General features: G+C 58.2%; 1 protein-coding gene across 1 annotated transcript in view; it reads right to left on the bottom strand.

The window, feature by feature from the left end:
• RARS1 (arginyl-tRNA synthetase 1) overlaps window positions 1–14,935 on the bottom strand; it is a 34,584-nt gene extending 19,649 nt beyond the window's left edge. The window contains 4 exon segments of the mRNA XM_078620585.1: window positions 2,443–2,551; window positions 4,188–4,556; window positions 10,003–10,161; window positions 14,769–14,935. Coding sequence (XP_078476711.1) covers window positions 2,443–2,551; window positions 4,188–4,556; window positions 10,003–10,161; window positions 14,769–14,813 — 682 coding nt within the window. The 5' untranslated portion in view covers window positions 14,814–14,935.
• Between the last annotated feature and the right edge of the window lie 5,204 nt (window positions 14,936–20,139).

The raw sequence follows: 20,139 nt of genomic DNA, 5'->3' as shown, positions 1-20,139 counted from the left end.
CACCCATCCACTCACTCACTCACCCACTCACTCACTCACCCATCCACTCACACCCCACACACTCACTCACCCATCCACTCACTCACCCATCCACTCACTCACCCATCCACTCACTCACTCACCCACTCACTCACTCACCCACTCATCCATCCACTCACTCACCCATCCACTCACCCATCCACTCACTCACCTATCCACTCACTCACTCACCCATCCACTCACCCATCCACTCACTCACCTATCCACTCACTCACTCACCCATCCACTCACTCACTCACCCATCCACTCACTCACCCATCCACTCACTCACTCACCCATCCACTCACTCACTCACCCATCCACTCACTCACTCACCCATCCACTCATTCACCCATCCACTCAATCACTCACCCATCCACTCATTCACCCATCCACTCAATCACTCACCCACTCACTCACCTACCCATCCACTCACCTCACTCACCCATCCACTCACTCACCCCCTCACCCATCCACTCACTCACCCATCCACTCACCTCATTCACCCATCCACTCACCCATCCACTCACTCCATCACCCATCCACTCACTCACTTACCCACCCACCCACCCACTCACTCACCCACCCACCCACTCACCCACTCACCCACAGAGTCCGTGCTTGGTGCGAGTGGAGCGATGAGCAGTGAGTTGTGATTGAGTGAGCGAGTGGTGAGTGGTGAGCGCTGAGTGGTGAGTGGTGAGCGCTGAGCGGTGAGTGATGAGTGGTGACTGGTGAGCGCTGAGTGGTGAGTGGTGAGCGCTGAGTGGTGAGTGGTGAGCGCTGAGCGGTGAGTGATGAGTGGTGACTGGTGAACGCTGAGTGGTGAGTGGTGAGCGCTGAGTGGTGAGCGCTGAGTGGTGTGTGGTGAGTGGTGAGTGGTGAGCGAGTGGTGAGTGGTGAGCGGTGAGTGGTGAGCGACTGGTGAGTAACTGGTGAGGGTGAGTGGTGAGGGTTAGTGGTGAGGGTGAGTGGTGAGGGTGAGTGGTGAGTAACTGGTGAGGGTGAGTGATGAGGGTTAGTGGTGAGGGTGAGGGTGAGTGGTGAGTAACTGGTGAGGGTGAGTGGTGAGGGTGAGTGGTGAGTAACTGGTGAGGGTGAGTGGCGAGGGTTAGTGGTGAGGGTGAGTGGTGAGTAACTGGTGAGGGTGAGTGGTGAGGGTGAGTGGTGAGTAACTGGTGAGGGTGAGTGGTGAGGGTTAGTGGTGAGGGTGAGTGGTGAGGGTTAGTGGTGAGGGTGAGGGTGAGTGGTGAGTAACTGGTGAGGGTGAGTGGTGAGTAACTGGTGAGGGTGAGTGGTGAGGGTGAGTGGTGAGGGTGAGTGGTGAGGGTTAGTGGTGAGGGTGAGGGTGAGTGGTGAGTAACTGGTGAGGGTGAGTGGTGAGGGTGAGTGGTGAGGGTGAGTGGTGAGTGAGTGAGTGAGTGGGTGAGTGGTGAGGGTGAGTGGTAAGTGGTGAGTGGTGAGGGGTGAGTGAGGGTGAGTGGTGAGGGTGAGTGGTGAGTAACTGGTGAGGGTGAGTGGTGAGGGTGAGTGGTGAGTAACTGGTGAGGGTGAGTGGTGAGGGTTAGTGGTGAGGGTGAGTGGTGAGTAACTGGTGAGGGTGAGTGGTGAGGGTGAGTAACTGGTGAGGGTGAGTGGTGAGGGTGAGTGGTGAGGGTGAGTGGTGAGGGTGAGTGGTGAGTAACTGGTGAGGGTGAGTGGTGAGGATGAGTGGTGAGTAACTGGTGAGGGTGAGTGGTGAGGGTGAGTGGTGAGGGTGAGTGGTGAAGGTTAGTGGTGAGGGTGAGGGTGAGTGGTGAGTAACTGGTGAGGGTGAGTGGTGAGGGTGAGTGGTGGGGGTGAGTGGTGAGGGTGAGTGGTGAGTGAGTGAGTGGGTGAGTGGTGAGGGTGAGTGGTAAGTGGTGAGGGGTGAGTGAGGGTGAGTGGTGAGGGTGAGTGGTGAGTAACTGGTGAGGGTGAGTGGTGAGGGTGAGTGGTGAGTAACTGGTGAGGGTGAGTGGTGAGGGCTAGTGGTGAGGGTGAGTGGTGAGTAACTGGTGAGGGTGAGTGGTGAGGGTGAGTGGTGAGTAACTGGTGAGGGTGAGTGGTGAGGGTGAGTGGTGAGGGTGAGTGGTGAGGGTTAGTGGTGAGGGTGAGGGTGAGTGGTGAGGGGTGAGTGAGGGTGAGTGGTGAGGGTGAGTGGTGAGGGTGAGTGGTAAGTGGTGAGGGGTGAGTGGTGAGTAACTGGTGAGGGTGAGTGGTGAGTAACTGGTGAGGGTGAGTGGTGAGTAACTGGTGAGGGTGAGTGGTGAGAGTGAGTGGTGAGGGTGAGTGGTGAGGGTGAGTGAGTGAGTGGTGAGTGGTGAGTAACTGGTGAGGGTGAGTGGTGAGGGTGAGTGGTGAGGGTGAGTGGTGAGGGTGAGTGAGTGGTGAGGGGTGAGTGACCTGGGCCCACGACCTCCACGCGCTCCACCAGGTCGCTGGCCGGGAGGTGACTCACAATAGCCGCCCCCACGTCCTTGGGGCTGACCTTCTGACCTTTAGCCTTCAGCAGCTGGGGGTCGGAGGTCAGAGGTCAAATTCACAGTCACTCAGATGCCTCTCTGTGTGCTGAGTTTGTGGGTATCTCTGTGTGCTGAGTCTGTGGGTCTCTGTGTGGTGAGTCTGTGGGTCTCTGTGTGGTGAGTCTGTGGGTTTCTCTGTGTGGTGAGTTTGTGGGTCTCTCTGTGTGCTGAGTCTGTGGGTCTCTGTGTGGTGAGTTTGTGGGTCTCTGTGTGGTGAGTCTGTGGGTCTCTGTGTGCTGAGTCTGTGGGTCTCTCTGTGTGGTGAATCTGTGGGTCTCTGTGTGGTGAGTCTGTGGGTCTCTGTGTGGTGAGTCTGTGGGTCTCTGTGTGGTGAGTCTGTGGGTCTCTCTGTGTGGTGAGTCTGTGGGTCTCTCTGTGTGGTGAGTCTGTGGGTCTCTGTGGGTCTCTGTGTGGTGAGTCTGTGGGTCTCTGTGTGGTGAGTCTGTGGGTCTCTGTGTGGTGAGTCTGTGGGTCTCTGTGTGGTGAGTCTGTGGGTCTCTGTGGGTCTCTGTGTGGTGAGTCTGTGGGTCTCTGTGTGGTGAGTCTGTGGGTCTCTGTGTGCTGAGTCTGTGGGTCTCTCTGTGTGCTGAGTCTGTGGGTCTCTGTGTGGTGAGTCTGTGGGTCTCTGTGGGTCTCTGTGTGCTGAGTCTGTGGGTCTCTCTGTGTGGTGAGTCTGTGGGTCTCTGTGTGGTGAGTCTGTGGGTCTCTGTGGGTCTCTGTGTGCTGAGTATGTGGGTCTCTCTGTGTGGTGAGTCTGTGGGTCTCTGTGTGGTGAGTCTGTGGGTCTCTGTGGGTCTCTGTGTGGTGAGTCTGTGGGTCTCTGTGTGCTGAGTCTGTGGGTCTCTGTGTGGTGAGTGTGTGGTTCTCTGTGTGGTGAGTCTGTGGGTCTCTGTGTGCTGAGTCTGTGGGTCTCTGTGTGGTGAGTGTGTGGTTCTCTGTGTGCTGAGTCTGTGGGTGCTCTGTGTGGCAGTCTGTGGCTGTGTGGTGAGTCTGTGGGTCTCTGTGTGGTGAGTCTGTGGGTCTCTCTGTGTAGAAGTCTGTGGGTCTCTCTGTGTAGGAGTCTGTGGGTCTCTGTGGGTCTCTGTGGGTCTCTGTGTGCTGAGTCTGTGGGTCTCTGTGTGCTGAGTCTGTGGGTCTCTGTGTGGTGAGTCTGTGGGTCTCTCTGTGTGGTGAGTCTGTGGGTCTCTGTGTGGTGAGTCTGTGGGTCTCTGTGGGTCTCTGTGTGCTGAGTCTGTGGGTCTCTCTGTGTGGTGAGTCTGTGGGTCTCTGTGTGGTGAGTATGTGGGTCTCTCTGTGTGGTGAGTCTGTGGGTCTCTGTGTGGTGAGTCTGTGGGTCTCTGTGGGTCTCTGTGTGGTGAGTCTGTGGATCTCTGTGTGGTGAGTCTGTGGGTCTCTGTGTGGTGAGTGTGTGGTTCTCTGTGTGGTGAGTCTGTGGGTCTCTGTGTGCTGAGTCTGTGGGTCTCTGTGTGGCAGTCTGTGGCTCTGTGTGGTGAGTTTGTGGGTCTCTGTGTGCTGAGTCTGTGGGTCTCTGTGTGGTGAGTCTGTGGGTCTCTCTGTGTAGGAGTCTGTGGGTCTCTGTGGGTCTCTGTGGGTCTCTGCGTGAACACCGCGATGATAGCGGCTGACCTGCGCGATTGCCATGGCGCTGTTGCACTGGTAATCGGCGAGGCGCTGCTCCTGCTGCTGCTCGTGCTGCTGCTGCTTCTGCTGCTGCTGCTGCTGCGGCTTCGAGGGAGCGATGGCCACGGGAGGCACGGCGAGGCCGGGGAAGGCGGCGCTCACGGCGCTGGCGAACGCCGCGGCGAGTCGTGCGGCGACGTTCACCATCCCCCCGTCCACGTCGGCTCCGTCGCCGCCGTCGCGGTCCCCGTGGGGAGCCTCGCGGTCGCCGTGGAGACCGTCGCGGTCGCCGTGGGGACCGGTGGCGGGGGAGGAGGAGGTGGAGGAGGTGGAGGTTGGCTGAGGCCGTTGCTTGGTCACCTCGTCGCTCAGACACTGCGGAGGGAAGTCAGAGGTTGGCCTGCAAGTTGATGGTGGGTGGGTTGGTGGGGGTGGGTGAGTTGGTGGGTGGGTTGATGGGTGGGTGAGTGGGTGGGTAGATGGGTGAGTGAGTTGGTGGGTGGGTTGGTGGGTTGGTGGATGGGTGGGTGGGTGAGTTGGTGGGTGAGTGAGTGGGTGGGTGGGGTGAGTGAGTAGGTGAGTGGGTTGATGGGTGGGTGAGTGGGTGGGTTGGTAGGTGAGTTGGTGGGTGGGTGGGTGAGTGAGTGGGTGGGTGGGTGAGTGGGTGGGTGAGTGGATGGGTGGGTGGGTGAGTGAGTGAGTGAGTGGGTGGGTGGGTGAGTGGGTGGGTGAGTGGGTGAGTGGGTGAGTGGGTGAGTGAGTAAATGGGTGGGTAGAGTGAGTGAGTGAGTGGGTGGGTGAGTGGGTGGGTGGGTGAGTGGGTGGATGAGTGGATGGGTGGGTGAGTGGGTGGGTGAGTGGGTGAGTGGGTGAGTGAGTGGGTGAGTGAGTGGATGAGTGGGTGAGTGAGTGGATGAATGGGTGAATGAGTGGGTAGGTGGATCGGTGAGTGAGTGGATGAGTGAGTGAATGAGTGAGTGGGTGGGTGAGTGAATGAGTGAGTGGGTGAGTGAGTGGGTGAATGAGTGAGTCGATGAATGAGTGAGTGGGTGAGTGAGTGGGTGGGTGGATGGGTGAGTGGGTGAATGAGCGAGTGGGTGGGTGAATGAGTGGGTGGGTGGATGGGTGATTGGATAAGTGGGTGAATGAGTGGATAAGTGGGTGAATGAGTGGGTAGGGTGAATGAGTGGGTGAGTGGGTGGGTGAGTGGGTGGGTGGGTCGGTGAGTGAGTGGGTGGGTGGGTGGGTGAGTGAGTAGGTGGGTGGGTGGGTGAGTGGATGGGTGGGTGAGTGAGTTGGTTGGTGGGTGGGTGAGTGAGTAGGTGGGTGGGTGTGTGAGTGGGTAGGTGGGTAGGTGAGTGAGTGAGTGAGTGGGTGGGTGGGTGAGTGAGTGGGTGGGTGGATGGGTGGATGGGTGGGTTGATGGGTGGGTTGATGGGTGGGCGGGTGAGTTGGTGGGTGGGTGAGTGAGTGAGTGGGTGGGTGGGTGATGAGTGAGTAGGTGGGTGGGTGGGTGGGTGAGTGGGTAGGTGAATGAGTAGGTGGGTGGATGGGTGGGTGGGTGAGTGAGTGGGTGGGTGGGTGAGTGGGTGGGTGGGTGAGTGGGTGAGTGGGTGGGTGGGTGAGTGAGTAAATGGGTGGGTGAGTGAGTGAGTGGGTGGATGAGTGGGTGGGTGGGTGGGTGGGTGAGTGGGTGGGTGGGTGGGTGAGTGGGTGAGTGGGTGGGTGGGTGAGTGAGTAAATGGGTGGGTGAGTGAGTGAGTGGGTGGGTGACTGGGTGGGTGGGTGAGTGGGTGGGTGGGTTGATGGTTGGGTGAGTGCGTGGGTAGATGGGTGAGTGAGTTGGTGGGTGGGTTGGTGGGTTGGTGGATGGGTGGGTGGGTGAGTTGGTGGGTGAGTGAGTGGGTGAGTGAGTGGGTGGGTGGGTGAGTGAGTAGGTGAGTGGGTTGATGGGTGGGTGAGTGGGTGGGTGGGTGGGTGAGTGAGTGGGTGGGTGGGTGAGTGGGTGGGTGGGTGGGGTGGGTGAGTGGGTGGGTGGGTGGGTGAGTGAGTGAGTGAGTGAGTGAGTGGGTGGGTGGGTGGGTGGGTGGGTGAGTGGGTGGGGTGAGTGGGTGGGTGGGTGGGTGAGTGAGTAAATGGGTGGGTGAGGGGGTGGGTGGGTGGGTGGGTGAGTGGGTGGGTGAGTGGATGGGTGGGTGAGTGGGTGGGTGGGCGAGTGAGTGGATGAGTGGGTGAGTGAGTGGATGAATGGGTGAGTGAGTGAGTGAGTGAGTGGGTGGGTGGGTGAGTGGGTGGGTGAGTGGGTGAGTGGGTGAGTGGGTGAGTGGGTGAGTGAGTAAATGGGTGGGTGAGTGATTGAGTGGGTGGGTGAGTGAGTGGGTGGGTGAGTGGATGGGTGGGTGAGTGGGTGGGTGGGTGAGTGGGTGAGTGGGTGAGTGAGTGGGTGAGTGAGTGGATGAATGGGTGAATGAGTGGGTAGGTGGATCGGTGAGTGAGTGGATGAGTGAGTGAATGAGTGAGTGGGTGGGTGAGTGAATGAGTGAGTGGGTGAGTGAGTGGGTGAATGAGTGAGTCGATGAATGAGTGAGTGGGTGAGTGAGTGGGTGGGTGGATGGGTGAGTGGGTGAATGAGCGAGTGGGTGGGTGAATGAGTGGGTGGGTGGATGGGTGATTGGATAAGTGGGTGAATGAGTGGATAAGTGGGTGAATGAGTGGGTAGGGTGAATGAGTAGGTGAGTGGGTGGGTGAGTGGGTGGGTGGGTCGGTGAGTGAGTGGGTGGGTGGGTGGGTGAGTGAGTAGGTGGGTGGGTGGGTGAGTGGATGGGTGGGTGAGTGAGTTGGTTGGTGGGTGGGTGAGTGAGTAGGTGGGTGGGTGTGTGAGTGGGTAGGTGGGTAGGTGAGTGAGTGAGTGGATGGGTGGGTGAGTGAGTGGGTGGGTGGATGGGTGGGTGGATGGGTGGGTTGATGGGTGGGTTGATGGGTGGGCGGGTGAGTTGGTGGGTGGGTGAGTGAGTGAGTGGGTGGGTGATGAGTGAGTAGGTGGGTGGGTGGGTGGGTGAGTGGGTAGGTGAATGAGTAGGTGGGTGGATGGGTGGGTGGGTGAGTGGGGTGGGTGGGTGAGTGGGTGGGTGGGGTGGGGTGAGTGGGTGGGTGGGTGAGTGAGTAAATGGGTGGGTGAGTGAGTGAGTGGGTGGATGAGTGGGTGGGTGGGTGGGTGAGTGGGTGGGTGGGTGAGTGGGTGGGTGGGTGAGTGAGTAAATGGGTGGGTGAGTGAGTGGGTGGGTGACTGGGTGGGTGGGTGAGTGGGTGGGTGGGTTGATGGGTGGGTGAGTGCGTGGGTAGATGGGTGAGTGAGTTGGTGGGTGGGTTGGTGGGTTGGTGAGTGAGTAGGTGAGTGGGTTGATGGGTGGGTGAGTGGGTGAGTGAGTGGGTGGGTGGGTGAGGTGAGTAGGTGAGTGGGTTGATGGGTGGGTGAGTGGGTGGGTTGGTAGGTGAGTTGGTGGGTGGGGTGGGTGAGTGAGTGGGTGGGTGGGTGAGTGGGTGGGTGGGTGGGTGGGTGAGTGAGTGAGTGAGTGGGTGGGTGGGTGGGTGAGTGGGTGGGTGAGTGGGTGAGTGGGTGGGTGGGTGAGTGAGTAAATGGGTGGGTGAGTGGGTGGGTGGGTGAGTGGGTGAGTGGGTGGGTGGGTGGGTGAGTGGGTGGGTGAGTGGATGGGTGGGTGAGTGGGTGGGTGGGCGAGTGAGTGGATGAGTGGGTGAGTGAGTGGATGAATGGGTGAATGAGTGGGTAGGTGGATGGGTGAGTGAGTGGATGAGTGAGTGGGTGGGTGAGTGAATGAGTGAGTGGGTGAGTGAGTGGGTGAGTGGATGGGTGAGTGGGTGAATGAGCGAGTGGGTGGGTGAATGAGTGGGTGGGTGGATGGGTGATTGGATAAGTGGGTGAATGAGTGGATAAGTGGGTGAATGAGTGGGTAGGGTGAATGAGTGGGTGAGTGGGTGGGTGAGTGGGTGGGTGGGTGAGTGAGTAGGTGGGTGGGTGGGTGAGTGGATGGGTGGGTGAGTTGGTTGGTGGGTGGGTGAGTGAGTAGGTGGGTGGGTGTGTGAGTGGGTAGGTGGGTAGGTGAGTGAGTGAGTGAGTGGGTGGGTGGGTGGGTGGGTGAGTGGGTGGGTGGATGGGTGGGTGGATGGGTGGGTTGATGGGTGGGTTGATGGGTGGGCGGGTGAGTTGGTGGGTGGGTTAGTGAGTGAGTGGGTGGGTGATGAGTGAGTAGGTGGGTGGGTGGGTGAGTGGGTAGGTGAATGAGTAGGTGGGTGGGATGGGTGGGTGGGTGAGTGGGTGGGTGGGTGAGTGGGTGGGTGAGTGAGTAGGTGGGTGGGTGGGTGGGTGAGTGAGTGAGTAGGTGGGTGGGTGGGTGAGTTGGTGGGTGGGTGAGGGAGTAGGTGGGTGGATGGGTTGATGAGTGGATGAGTGGTTGAATGAATGAGTGAGTGGGTGGGTGGACGGGTGAGTGAGTTATTGTGAAGATGCAGTGGTGGTTCTGACGATGTCAATAAAACCGATGGTGACGTGGTTGTGAATGTGTTGGTGGTGATCATGATCCAGGGCTCAAACCTCCAACCCAGCACCTCAGCGGCTCTGACGCGTCCGTCACGAGCCCACCGAGAGACACCCAGAGCCAGGGCTTGAACCCAGGATCTCAGTGTCTGCGACACGGCCATGACAAACCCATTGAGAGAGACGGAGAGAGACACCCAGATCCAGGGCTCAAGCACCAAGCCCATGCCCTGTGTGGACAGGTGGAGTATCTGGGCCAGACACCTCAGTCAGTCAACCCACGGAACTTGCTGGGTCAATCCTGTGACCTCCTCCTCCTGCACCTAGCCTGGCACAGCAGCCAATCAATGGCACCTGCCGGGTCTGTCCCGTGACCTCCTCCTCCTGCACCTAGCCTGGCACAGCAGCCAACCCACGGCACCTGCAGGGTCTGTCCCGTGACCTCCTCCTGCACCTAGCCTGGTACAGCAGTCAACCCATGGCACCTGCTGTGTCTGTCCCGTGACTTCCTCCTCCTGCACCTAGCCTGGTACAGCAGTCAACCCATGGCACCTGCCGGGTCTGTCCCATGACCTCATCCTCCTGCACCTAGCCTGGCACAGCAGTCAACCCATGGCACCTGCTGGGTCTGCCCCGTGACCTCCTCCTGCTGCACCTAGCCTGGCACAGCAGTCACCCCATGGCACCTGCTGGGTCTATCCCGTGACCTCCTCCTCCTGCACCTAGCCTGGCACAGCAGTCAACCCATGGCACCTGCTGGGTCTGTCCCGTGACCTCCTCCTGCACCTAGCCTGGCACAGCAGTAAACCCATGGCACCTGCTGGGTCTGTCCCGTGACCTCCTCCTGCACCTAGCCTGGCACAGCAGTAAACCCATGGCACCAGCTGGGTCTGTCCCCGTGACCTCCTGCACCTAGCCTGGCACAGCAGTCAACCTGTGGCACCTGCTTGGTCTGTCCCGTGACCTCCTGCACCTAGCCTGGCACAGCAGTCAACATACGGGACCTGCTGGGTCTGTCCCGTGACCTCCTGAACCTAGCCTGGCACAGCAGTCAACCCACGGCACCTGCCGGGTCTGTCCCGTGACCTCCTCCTGCTGCACCTAGCCTGGCACAGCAGTAAACCCATGGCACCTGCTGGGTCTGTCCCGTGACCTCCTCCTGCACCTAGCCTGGCACAGCAGTCAACCCACGGCACCTGCCGGGTCTGTCTCGTGACCTCCTCCTCATGCACCTAGCCTGGCACAGCAGCCAACCGCGGTGCCCCTCACCCGCTTGAGGTGGCGGAGGCGATACTGCAGCTTCCCGTTCTCCTCGAGGAGACGCTCCACCCCCGGAGGAGCTTGGGGCGACTCGGTGGCGCCGCCGGCGTCCACCACGGCGCCACGCAGGGACGACACCTCGGCCGAGAGACGGCTGATCTCCAAATCCTGACGCAAGTGGGTGGGTGAGTCGACCAGTCAGTGAGTGGGTGAGTGGGTGGGTGAGTGAGCGAGTGGGTGAGTGAGTGGGTGAGTGAGTGAGCCAGTGGGTGAGTGGGTAAGTGGGTGAGTGAGTGGGTGAGTGAGTGGGTGAGTGGGTGAGTGAGTGAGTGAGTGGGTGAGTGAGTGGGTGAGTGAGTGAGTGGGTAAGGGAGTGGGTGGGTGAGTGGGTGAGTGAGTGGGTGGGTGAGTGAGTGGGTGGGTGAGTGGGTGAGTGAGTGAGTGGGTGAGTGAGTGGGTGAGTGAGTGAGTGAGTAAGGGAGTGGGTGAGTGGGTGGGTGATTGAGTGGGTGGGTGGGTGAGTGAGTGGGTGAGTGAGTGGGTAAGGGAGTGGGTGAGTGGGTGGGTGGGTGAGTGGGTGGGTGAGTGAGTGGGTGGGTGAGTGGGTGAGTGGGTGAGTGAGTGGGTTAGTCGACCAGTTGGTCGTTCAGTGAGTGAGCAGGTGAATGAGTCAGTGGAGACTCACCACACAGAGACCCCCACAGACTCACCACACAGCGACACACAGACTCACCAAAAAGAGACCCACAGACTCACCACACAGACACCCACAGACTCACCACACAGACTCACCACGCAGAGACCCACAGACTCACCACACAGAGACCCATAGACTCACCACACAGAGACCCATAGACTCACCACACAAGAGACCCACAGACTCACCACACAGAGACCCACAGACTCGCCACGCAGAGACCCACAAACTCACCACACAGAGGCCCACAGACTCACCACACAGAGACCCACAGAGACCCACAGACTCACCACACAGAGACCCACAGACTCACCACACAGAGACCCACAGACTCACCACACAGAGACCCAAAGACTCACACACAGACCCACAGACTCACCACACAGAGACCCACAGACTCACCACACAGAGACCCACAGACTCACCACACAGAGACCCACAGACTCAGCACACAAAGACCCAGACTCACCACACAGAGACCCACAGACTCACCACACAGAAACCCACAGACTCACCACACAGAGACCCACAGACTCACCACACAGAGACCCACAGACTCAGCACACAAAGACCCACAGACTCACCACACAGGGACCCACAGACTCACCACGCAGAGACCCACAGACTCACACACAGAGACCCACAGACTCACCACGCAGAGACCCACAGACTCACCACGCAGAGACCCACAGACTCACCACACAGAGACCCACAGACTCACCACACAGAGACCCACAGACTCACCACACAGAGACCCACAGACTCACCACACAGAGACCCACAGACTCACCACACAGAGACCCACAGACTCACCACACAGAGACCCACAGACTCACCACACAGAGACCCACAGACTCACCACACAGAGACCCACAGACTCACCACAGACACCCACAGACGCACCACAGACAACCACAGACTCACCACACAGAGACCCATAGACTCACCACACAGAGACCCACAGACTCACCACACAGCGACCCACAGACTCACCACACAGACACCCACAGACTCACACAGAGACCCACAGTCTCACCACACAGAGACCCACAGACTCACCACACAGAGACCCATAGACTCACCACACAGAGACCCATAGACTCACCACGCAGAGACCCACAGACTCACCACACAGAGACCCACAGACTCACCACACAGACTCACCACACAGAGACGCACAGACTCATCACAAAGAGACCCACAGACTCACCACACAGACTCACCACACAGAGACCCACAGACTCACCACACAGAGACCCACAGACTCACCACACAGAGACCCACAGACTCACCACACAGACTCACCACACAGAGACCCACAGACTCACCACACAGAGACCCACAGACTCACCACACAGAGACCCACAGACTCATCACACAGAGACCCATAGACTCACCACACAGAGACCCACAGACTCACCAGACAGAGACCCACAGACTGACTACACAGAGACCCACAGACTCACCACACAGAGACCCATAAACTCACCACACAGAGACCCACAGACTCATCACACAGAGACCCACAGAATCACCACACAGAAACCCACAGACTCACCACACAGAGACCCACAGACTCATCACACAGGACACCCACAGACTCACCACACAGAGACCCACAGACTCACCACACAGAGACTCACAGACTCATCACACAGACACCCACAGACTCACCACACAGAGACCCACAGACTCACCACACAGAGACCCACAGACTCACTACACAGAGACCCACAGACTCACCACACAGAGACCCCACAGACTCACCACACAGAGACCCACAAACTCAGCACGCAGAGACCCACAGACTCACCACACAGAGACCCACAGACTCACCACACAGAGACCCACAGATCACCACACAGAGGCCCACAGACTCACCACACAGAGACCCACAGAGACCACAGACTCACCACACAGAGACCCACAGACTCACCACACAGAGACCCACAGACTCACCACACAGAGACCCACAAGACCTCACACACAGACCCACAGACTCACCACACAGAGACCCACAGGACTCACCACACAGAGACCCCACAGACTCACCACACAGAGACCCACAGACTCAGCACACAGAGACCACAGACTCACCACGCAGAGACCCACAGACTCACCACACAAAGACCCAGACTCACCACACAGAGACCCACAGACTCACCACACAGAAACCCACAGACTCACCACACAGAGACCCACAGACTCACCACACAGAGACCCACAGGACTCAGCACACAAAGACCCACAGACTCACCACACAGGGACCCACAGACTCACCACGCAGAGACCCACAGACTCACACACAGAGACCCACAGACTCACCACACAGAGACCCACAGACTCACCACACAGAGACCCACAGACTCACCACACAGAGACCCACAGACTCACACGCAGAGACCCACAGACTCACCACACAGAGACCCACAGACTCACCCAACCCAGAGACCCACAGACTCACCACACAGAGACCCACAGACTCACCACACAGAGACCCACAGACTCACCACACAGAGACCCCACAGACTCACCACACAGAGACCCACAGACTCACCACACAGAGACCCACAGACTCACCACACAGAGACCCACAGACTCACCACAGACACCCACAGACGCACCACAGACAACCACAGACTCACCACACAGAGACCATAGGACTCACCACACAGAGACCCACAGACTCACCACACAGCGACCCCACAGACTCACCACACAGACACCCACAGACTCACACAGAGACCCACAGTCTCACCACACAGAGACCCACAGACTCACCACACAGAGACCCATAGACTCACCACACAGAGACCCATAGACTCACCACACAGACTCACCACACAGAGACGCACAGACTCATCACAAAGAGACCCACAGGCTCACCACACAGACTCACCACACAGAGACCCACAGACTCACCACACAGAGACCCACAGACTCACCACACAGAGACCCACAGGACTCACCACACAGACTCACCACACAGAGACCCACAGACTCACCACACAGAGACCCACAGACTCACCAAACAGAGACCCACAGACTCATCACACAGAGACCCATAGACTCACCACACAGAGACCCACAGACTCACCAGACAGAGACCCACAGACTGACTACACAGAGACCCACAGACTCACCACACAGAGACCCATAAACTCACCACACAGAGACCCACAGACTCATCACACAGAGACCCACAGAATCACCACACAGAAACCCACAGACTCACCACACAGAGACCCACAGACTCACCACACAGAGACCCACAGACTCATCACACAGACACCCACAGACTCACCACACAGAGACCCACAGACTCACCACACAGAGACCCACAGACTCACCACACAGAGACCCACAGACTCACCACACAGAGACCCACAAACTCAGCACGCAGAGACCCACAGACTCACCACACAGAGACCCACAGACTCACCACACAGAGACCCACAGACTCACCACACAGAGACCCACAGACTCACCCACACAGAGATCCACAGACTCACCACACAGAGACCCACAGACTCACCACACAGAGACCCACAGACTCACCACACAGAGACCCACAGACTCACCACACAGAGACCCACAGGGACTCACCACACAGAGACCCACACACTCACCACACAGAGACCCACAGACCTCACCACACAGAGACCCACAGACTCACCACACAGAGACCCACAGACTCACCATACAGAGACCCACAGACTCACCATACAGAGACCCACAGACTCACCACACAGAGACCCCCAGACTCATCACACAGAGACCCACAGACTCACCACACAGAAACCCACAGACTCACCACACAGAGACCCACAGACTCACCATACAGAGGACCCACAGACTCACCACAGAGACCCACAGACTCACCACAGACACCCACAGACTCACCACACAGAGACCCACAGACTCACCACACAGAGGACCCACAGACTCACCATACAGAGACCCACAGACTCACCACAGAGACCCACAGACTCACCACAGACACCCACAGACTCACCACACAGAGACCCACAGACTCACCACACAGAGACCCACATCACCCGCCATTCTCACGCCTCACCTGCTGCTGTAAGCGGTGCTTGAACCGGTCTACGGCTTCTGCCATCGCGACTGAGTCGAGTCGAGGTCGAGGAGGAGGGAGCGAAACGTCGGAACTCTGCGCCTGGACTGACACCCCACGTGTACTGGGAAAAGGAAATGGCCCAGAGTAAAGCGCGCGAGACGACTTCCGGGTCACCACGCCCCGCCTTCCACCCGCCTCCTGCCACTCCCACAACACACCCCCCCCCACCCTCCCAGCCACCCACCCACTCACCCACTCACTCCCACACCACTCACCGCACGCTCCACTCACCCATCTCACTCACTCAGCACCTCACTCCCACCCACTCAGCTCACTCACCCACCTACTCACTCCACCCACCACTACCCTCTCACCCACCCACTCACTCACCCACCCACCCACTCAACCCACCTCCACTCCACTCACCCAATCACCCACGCCACTCACTCACCCCTCACTCACCCCACTCAGCTCCACCCTCACCCACTCACCTCACTCCTCACCACTCACTCACTCACACACCCTCCCACCCCACCACTCACCTCACCCACCTCACTCACTCACCAGCCACTCACTCACTCACTCACCCTCCCCACCCACTCACTCACCCACTCACCCACTCACCCACCCACCCACCCACTCACTCCACCCACCCCACCCACTCACTCACCCACCTCACTCAACAGCCACTCACTCACTCACCCACCCACCCACTCACCCACCCACCCTCACCCACTCAACCCTCCCACCCACCTCACTCCACCACGCTCACTCAGCTCACTCCTCACCCACCCACCCACCCACTCACCCACCCACCCACTCATCACCACTCACCTCCACCACTAACTCACCCACCCACTCACTCAACTCACGAACCCACTCACCCACCCAGCCACTCACCACTCACTGCCTACCTCCACTCACCACTCACCCACTCACTCACCCACTCACTCTACCCAGCCATTCACCCACTCACTCACTCCGCACCACCCACTCACTCACTCACCGCACACACTCACCCAGCCACTCTCCCACCCACCGACTCACTCACTCACCCACGCCAGATCACTCACTACCGCACCCACGCACCCTACTCACTCACCACCACTCACGCTCCCACCCACTCACACACCACCTCACTCCACTCACTCCACTCACTCCACCTCACCCACCCACCCACTCACCCACAAACCCACTCACTCATTCCCTCCCACACTCCATCACCCACGCACTCACTCACACCACCCACCCTAGCTCACTCACCTACATAACCACCCACACACTCACCCACATACTCACCCACTCACTCACTCACTCAACCCACTCACCCACCCACTCACATACTCACCCACACACTCACCCACCCCCACACACCCACAAAACCCACTCACCCACTCACCCACCCACTCACCCACTCACTCACCCACAAAACCACCCACACACTCACCCACCCACTCACCCACCCACTCACTCACTCACCCACCCACTCACCCACATACCCACACACCACACACTCACCCCACACACTCACTCACCCCACACACTCACCACCCACTCACTCACCCACTCACTCACCCACCCACTCACCCACCCACGCCCACTCACACCACCCACTCACCCAACCACCCAATCACCCACACATCCACACACACACGCATTCACGCACCCACTCACCCAGCCACTCATTCACTCACCCACTCACTCACCCACTCACTCACTCACTCACCCACTCACTCACCCACTCACCCACCCACTCACCCAACCACCCAATCACCCACTCACTCACTCCACCCACTCACTCACCCACCCACTCACTCACCCCACTCACCCACTCACTCACTCACTCACACTCACTCACCCACTCACTCACCTACTCACTCACCCACTCACTCACTCACTCACCCACCACTCACTCACTCACCCACCTCACTCACTCACTCACCCACCCACCCACTCACTCACCCACTCACTCACTCACTCACCCACCCACTCACTCACTCACTCACCCACTCACTCACCCCCACCACTCACTCACTCACCCACCCACTCACGCTATCACCCGCGCACTCACCTTACCCCCCCCCTCAATTAGTCGCCCACTTGGTCTACTCCACCACCCCCACGTGACTCACCCACTTGGACTACTCCACCACCCCCACGTGACTCACCCACTTGGTCTACTCCACCACCCCCTCGTGAGTCACCCACTTGGACTACTCCACCACCCCACGTGACTCACCCACTTGGTCTACTCGACCACCCCCACATGAGTCACTCACTTGGACTACTCCAACACCCCCACGTGACTCACCCACTTGGACTACTCCACCACCCCCTCGTGAGTCACCCACTTGGACTGCTCCACCACCCCCACGTGACTCACCCACTTGGACTACTCCACCACCTCCACGTGACCTCACTCACTTGGTCTACTCACCACCCCTCGTGAGTCACCCACTTGGACTGCTCCACCACCCCCCTCGTGAGTCGACACCACGTGGGACTGCTCCACCACCCCCACGTGACTCACCCACTTGGACTACTCCACCACCCCCACGTGACTCACCCACTTGGACTACTCCACCACCCCCTCGTGAGTCACCCACTTGGACTGCTCCACCACCCCCACGTGACTCACCCACTTGGACTACTCCACCACCTCCACGTGACTCACCCACTTGGTCTACTCCACCACCCCCACGTGACTCACCCACTTGGACTACTCCACCACCTCCACGTGACTCACTCACTTGGACTACTCCACCACCCCCACGTGACTCACCCACTTGGACTACTCCACCACCCCCTCGTGAGTCACCCACTTGGACTGCTCCACCACCCCCACGTGACTCACCCACTTGGACTACTCCACCACCTCCACGTGACTCACTCACTTGGTCTACTCCACCACCCCCTCGTGAGTCACCCACTTGGACTGCTCCACCACCCCCTCGTGAGTCACCCACTTGGACTGCTCCACCACCCCCACGTGACTCACCCACTTGGACTACTCCACCACCCCCACGTGACTCACCCACTTGGACTACTCCACCACCCCCTCGTGAGTCACCCACTTGGACTGCTCCACCACCCCCACGTGACTCACCCACTTGGACTACTCCACCACCTCCACGTGACTCACCCACTTGGTCTACTCCACCACCCCCTCGTGACTCACCCACTTGGACTACTCGACCACCCCCACGTGACTCACCCACTTGGTCTACTCCACCACCCCCACATGAGTCACCCACTTGGTCCACTCCACCACCCCCACGTGAGTCACCCACTTGGACTGCTCCACCACCCCCACGTGAGTCACCCACTTGGTCTACTCCACCACCCCCACGTGAGTCACCCACTTGGACTACTCCACCACCCCCACGTGAGTCACCCACTTCGACTGCTCCACCACCCCCACGTTAGTCACCCACTTGGTCTACTCCACCACCCCCACGTGAGTCACCCACTTGGACTGCTCCACCACCCCCACGTGAGTCACCCACTTGGACTACTCCACCACCCCCACGTGAGTCACCCACTTCGACTGCTCCACCACCCCCACGTGAGTCACCCACTTGGTCTACTCCACCACCCCCACGTGAGTCACCCACTTGGACTGCTCCACCACCCCCACGTGAGTCACCCACTTGGTCTACTCCACCACCCCCACGTGAGTCACCCACTTGGACTGCTCCACCACCCCCACGTGACTCACCCACTTGGACTACTCCACCACCCCAACGTGAGTCACCCACTTGGTCTACTCCACCACCCCCACATGAGTCACCCACTTGGACTGCTCCACCACCCCCACGTGACCCTCCCACGTGATCTCGCCCGCCCATTCACAGCGGACCTCCGGCATCTTCTAGAAGTGTCGACGTTTCAACCTCCCCCCCTTCCTCAGGCGTCCGCCGCCCCCCAAACCGAACAAGAGCCCCCCCCCCTCGCCCGCCGAGGTACTCACCCAGCAGTGGAGACGTCTCTTCCCTCCCCCTCGCGATCTCACCACGATGAGGCCTGCTAGTCGAGCTCGAGTCGTGGGGAGGCCGTTTGACCATACTTCACCTATTAGTGTAGCGTGTAGTGTGTGTAGTGTAGTGTGTATAGTGGTGTAGTGGTGTAGTGTGTGTAGTGTGTATAGTGGTGTAGTGTGTGTAGTGGTGTAGTGTAGTGTGTGTAGTAGTGTAGTGGTGTAGTGTATAGTGGTGTAGTGTGTATAGCAGAGGTGGGACAAAGTCATTGTTATGCAAGTCCAAGTCGAGTCGCAAGTCATCAAATTCATGACTCGAGTCTGACTCGAGTCCAAGTCACATGACTCGAGTCCACACCTCTGGTGTATAGTGGTGTAGTGTGTGTAGTAGTGTGTATAGTAGTGTAGTGTGTGTAGTGTGTATAGTGGTGTAGTGTGTATAGTGGTGTAGTGTGTGTAGTAGTATAGTGTGTGTAGTAGTATAGTGTGTGTAGTAGTGTAGTGTGTGTAGTGTGTGGTGTAGTGTGTGTAGTGGTGTAGTAGTGTAGCGTGTAGTGTGTGTGTAGTGTATAGTAGTATAGCGTGTAGTGTAGTGTAGTAATGTAGTGTGTGTATAGTGTAGAGTGTATAGTGTGCGTTGTAGTGTAGTGTGTTGTAATGTAGTGTGTGTAGTGGTGTGTAGTGTGTTTAGTGGTGTAGTGTGTATAGTGGTGTAGTGTGTGTAGTGTAGTGTGTGTAGTGGTGTGTAGTTGTGTGTAGTGGTGTAGTAGTGTAGTGGTGTAGTGTGTGTAGTGGTGTGTAGTGTGTGTAGTGGTGTAGTAGTGTAGTGGTGTAGTGGTGTAGTGTGTGTAGTGGTGTAGTGTGTGTAGTGGTGTAGCGTGTATAGTGGTGTAGTGTGTGTAGTAGTGTAGTGTGTGTAGTGGTGTAGTGTGTGTAGTGGTGTAGTGTGTATAGTGGTGTAGTGTGTATAGTGCTGTAGTGTGTATAGTGGTGTAGTGTGTGTATAGTGGTGTAGCGTGTAAATGTTGTGGATTCACTCCTCATCACACCGGTGGGGGCTAAAGTAGTGAACTATTTTGTCTTTTGTCAACGTGACACATTTTTTACTGATCTGCCGTGTCGGGTGGTTGAGGGTTGCGACGCATTTTATACATAACGCGATCTCAGCCCAAAGCCTTCATAATGAATGATGATGGCGATGATTATGACGATGATGATGACGATAATGATGATGACGATGATGACGATGATGATGACGATGATGACGACGATGATGATGATGACGACGATGATGATGACGATGACGACGACGATGATGATGATAATGACGATGATGATGACGACGACGATGATGATGATGACGATGATGACGACGAGGACGATGATGATGAC

The sequence above is a fragment of the Lampetra planeri genome, chromosome 73, assembly GCF_965212315.1.
Source record: "Lampetra planeri chromosome 73, kcLamPlan1.2.h2, whole genome shotgun sequence".
Classification (NCBI taxonomy): domain Eukaryota; kingdom Metazoa; phylum Chordata; class Hyperoartia; order Petromyzontiformes; family Petromyzontidae; genus Lampetra; species Lampetra planeri.
The sequence above is the reverse complement of the archived record's forward strand: the minus strand, read 5'-3'. Positions and strand labels throughout refer to the sequence as shown.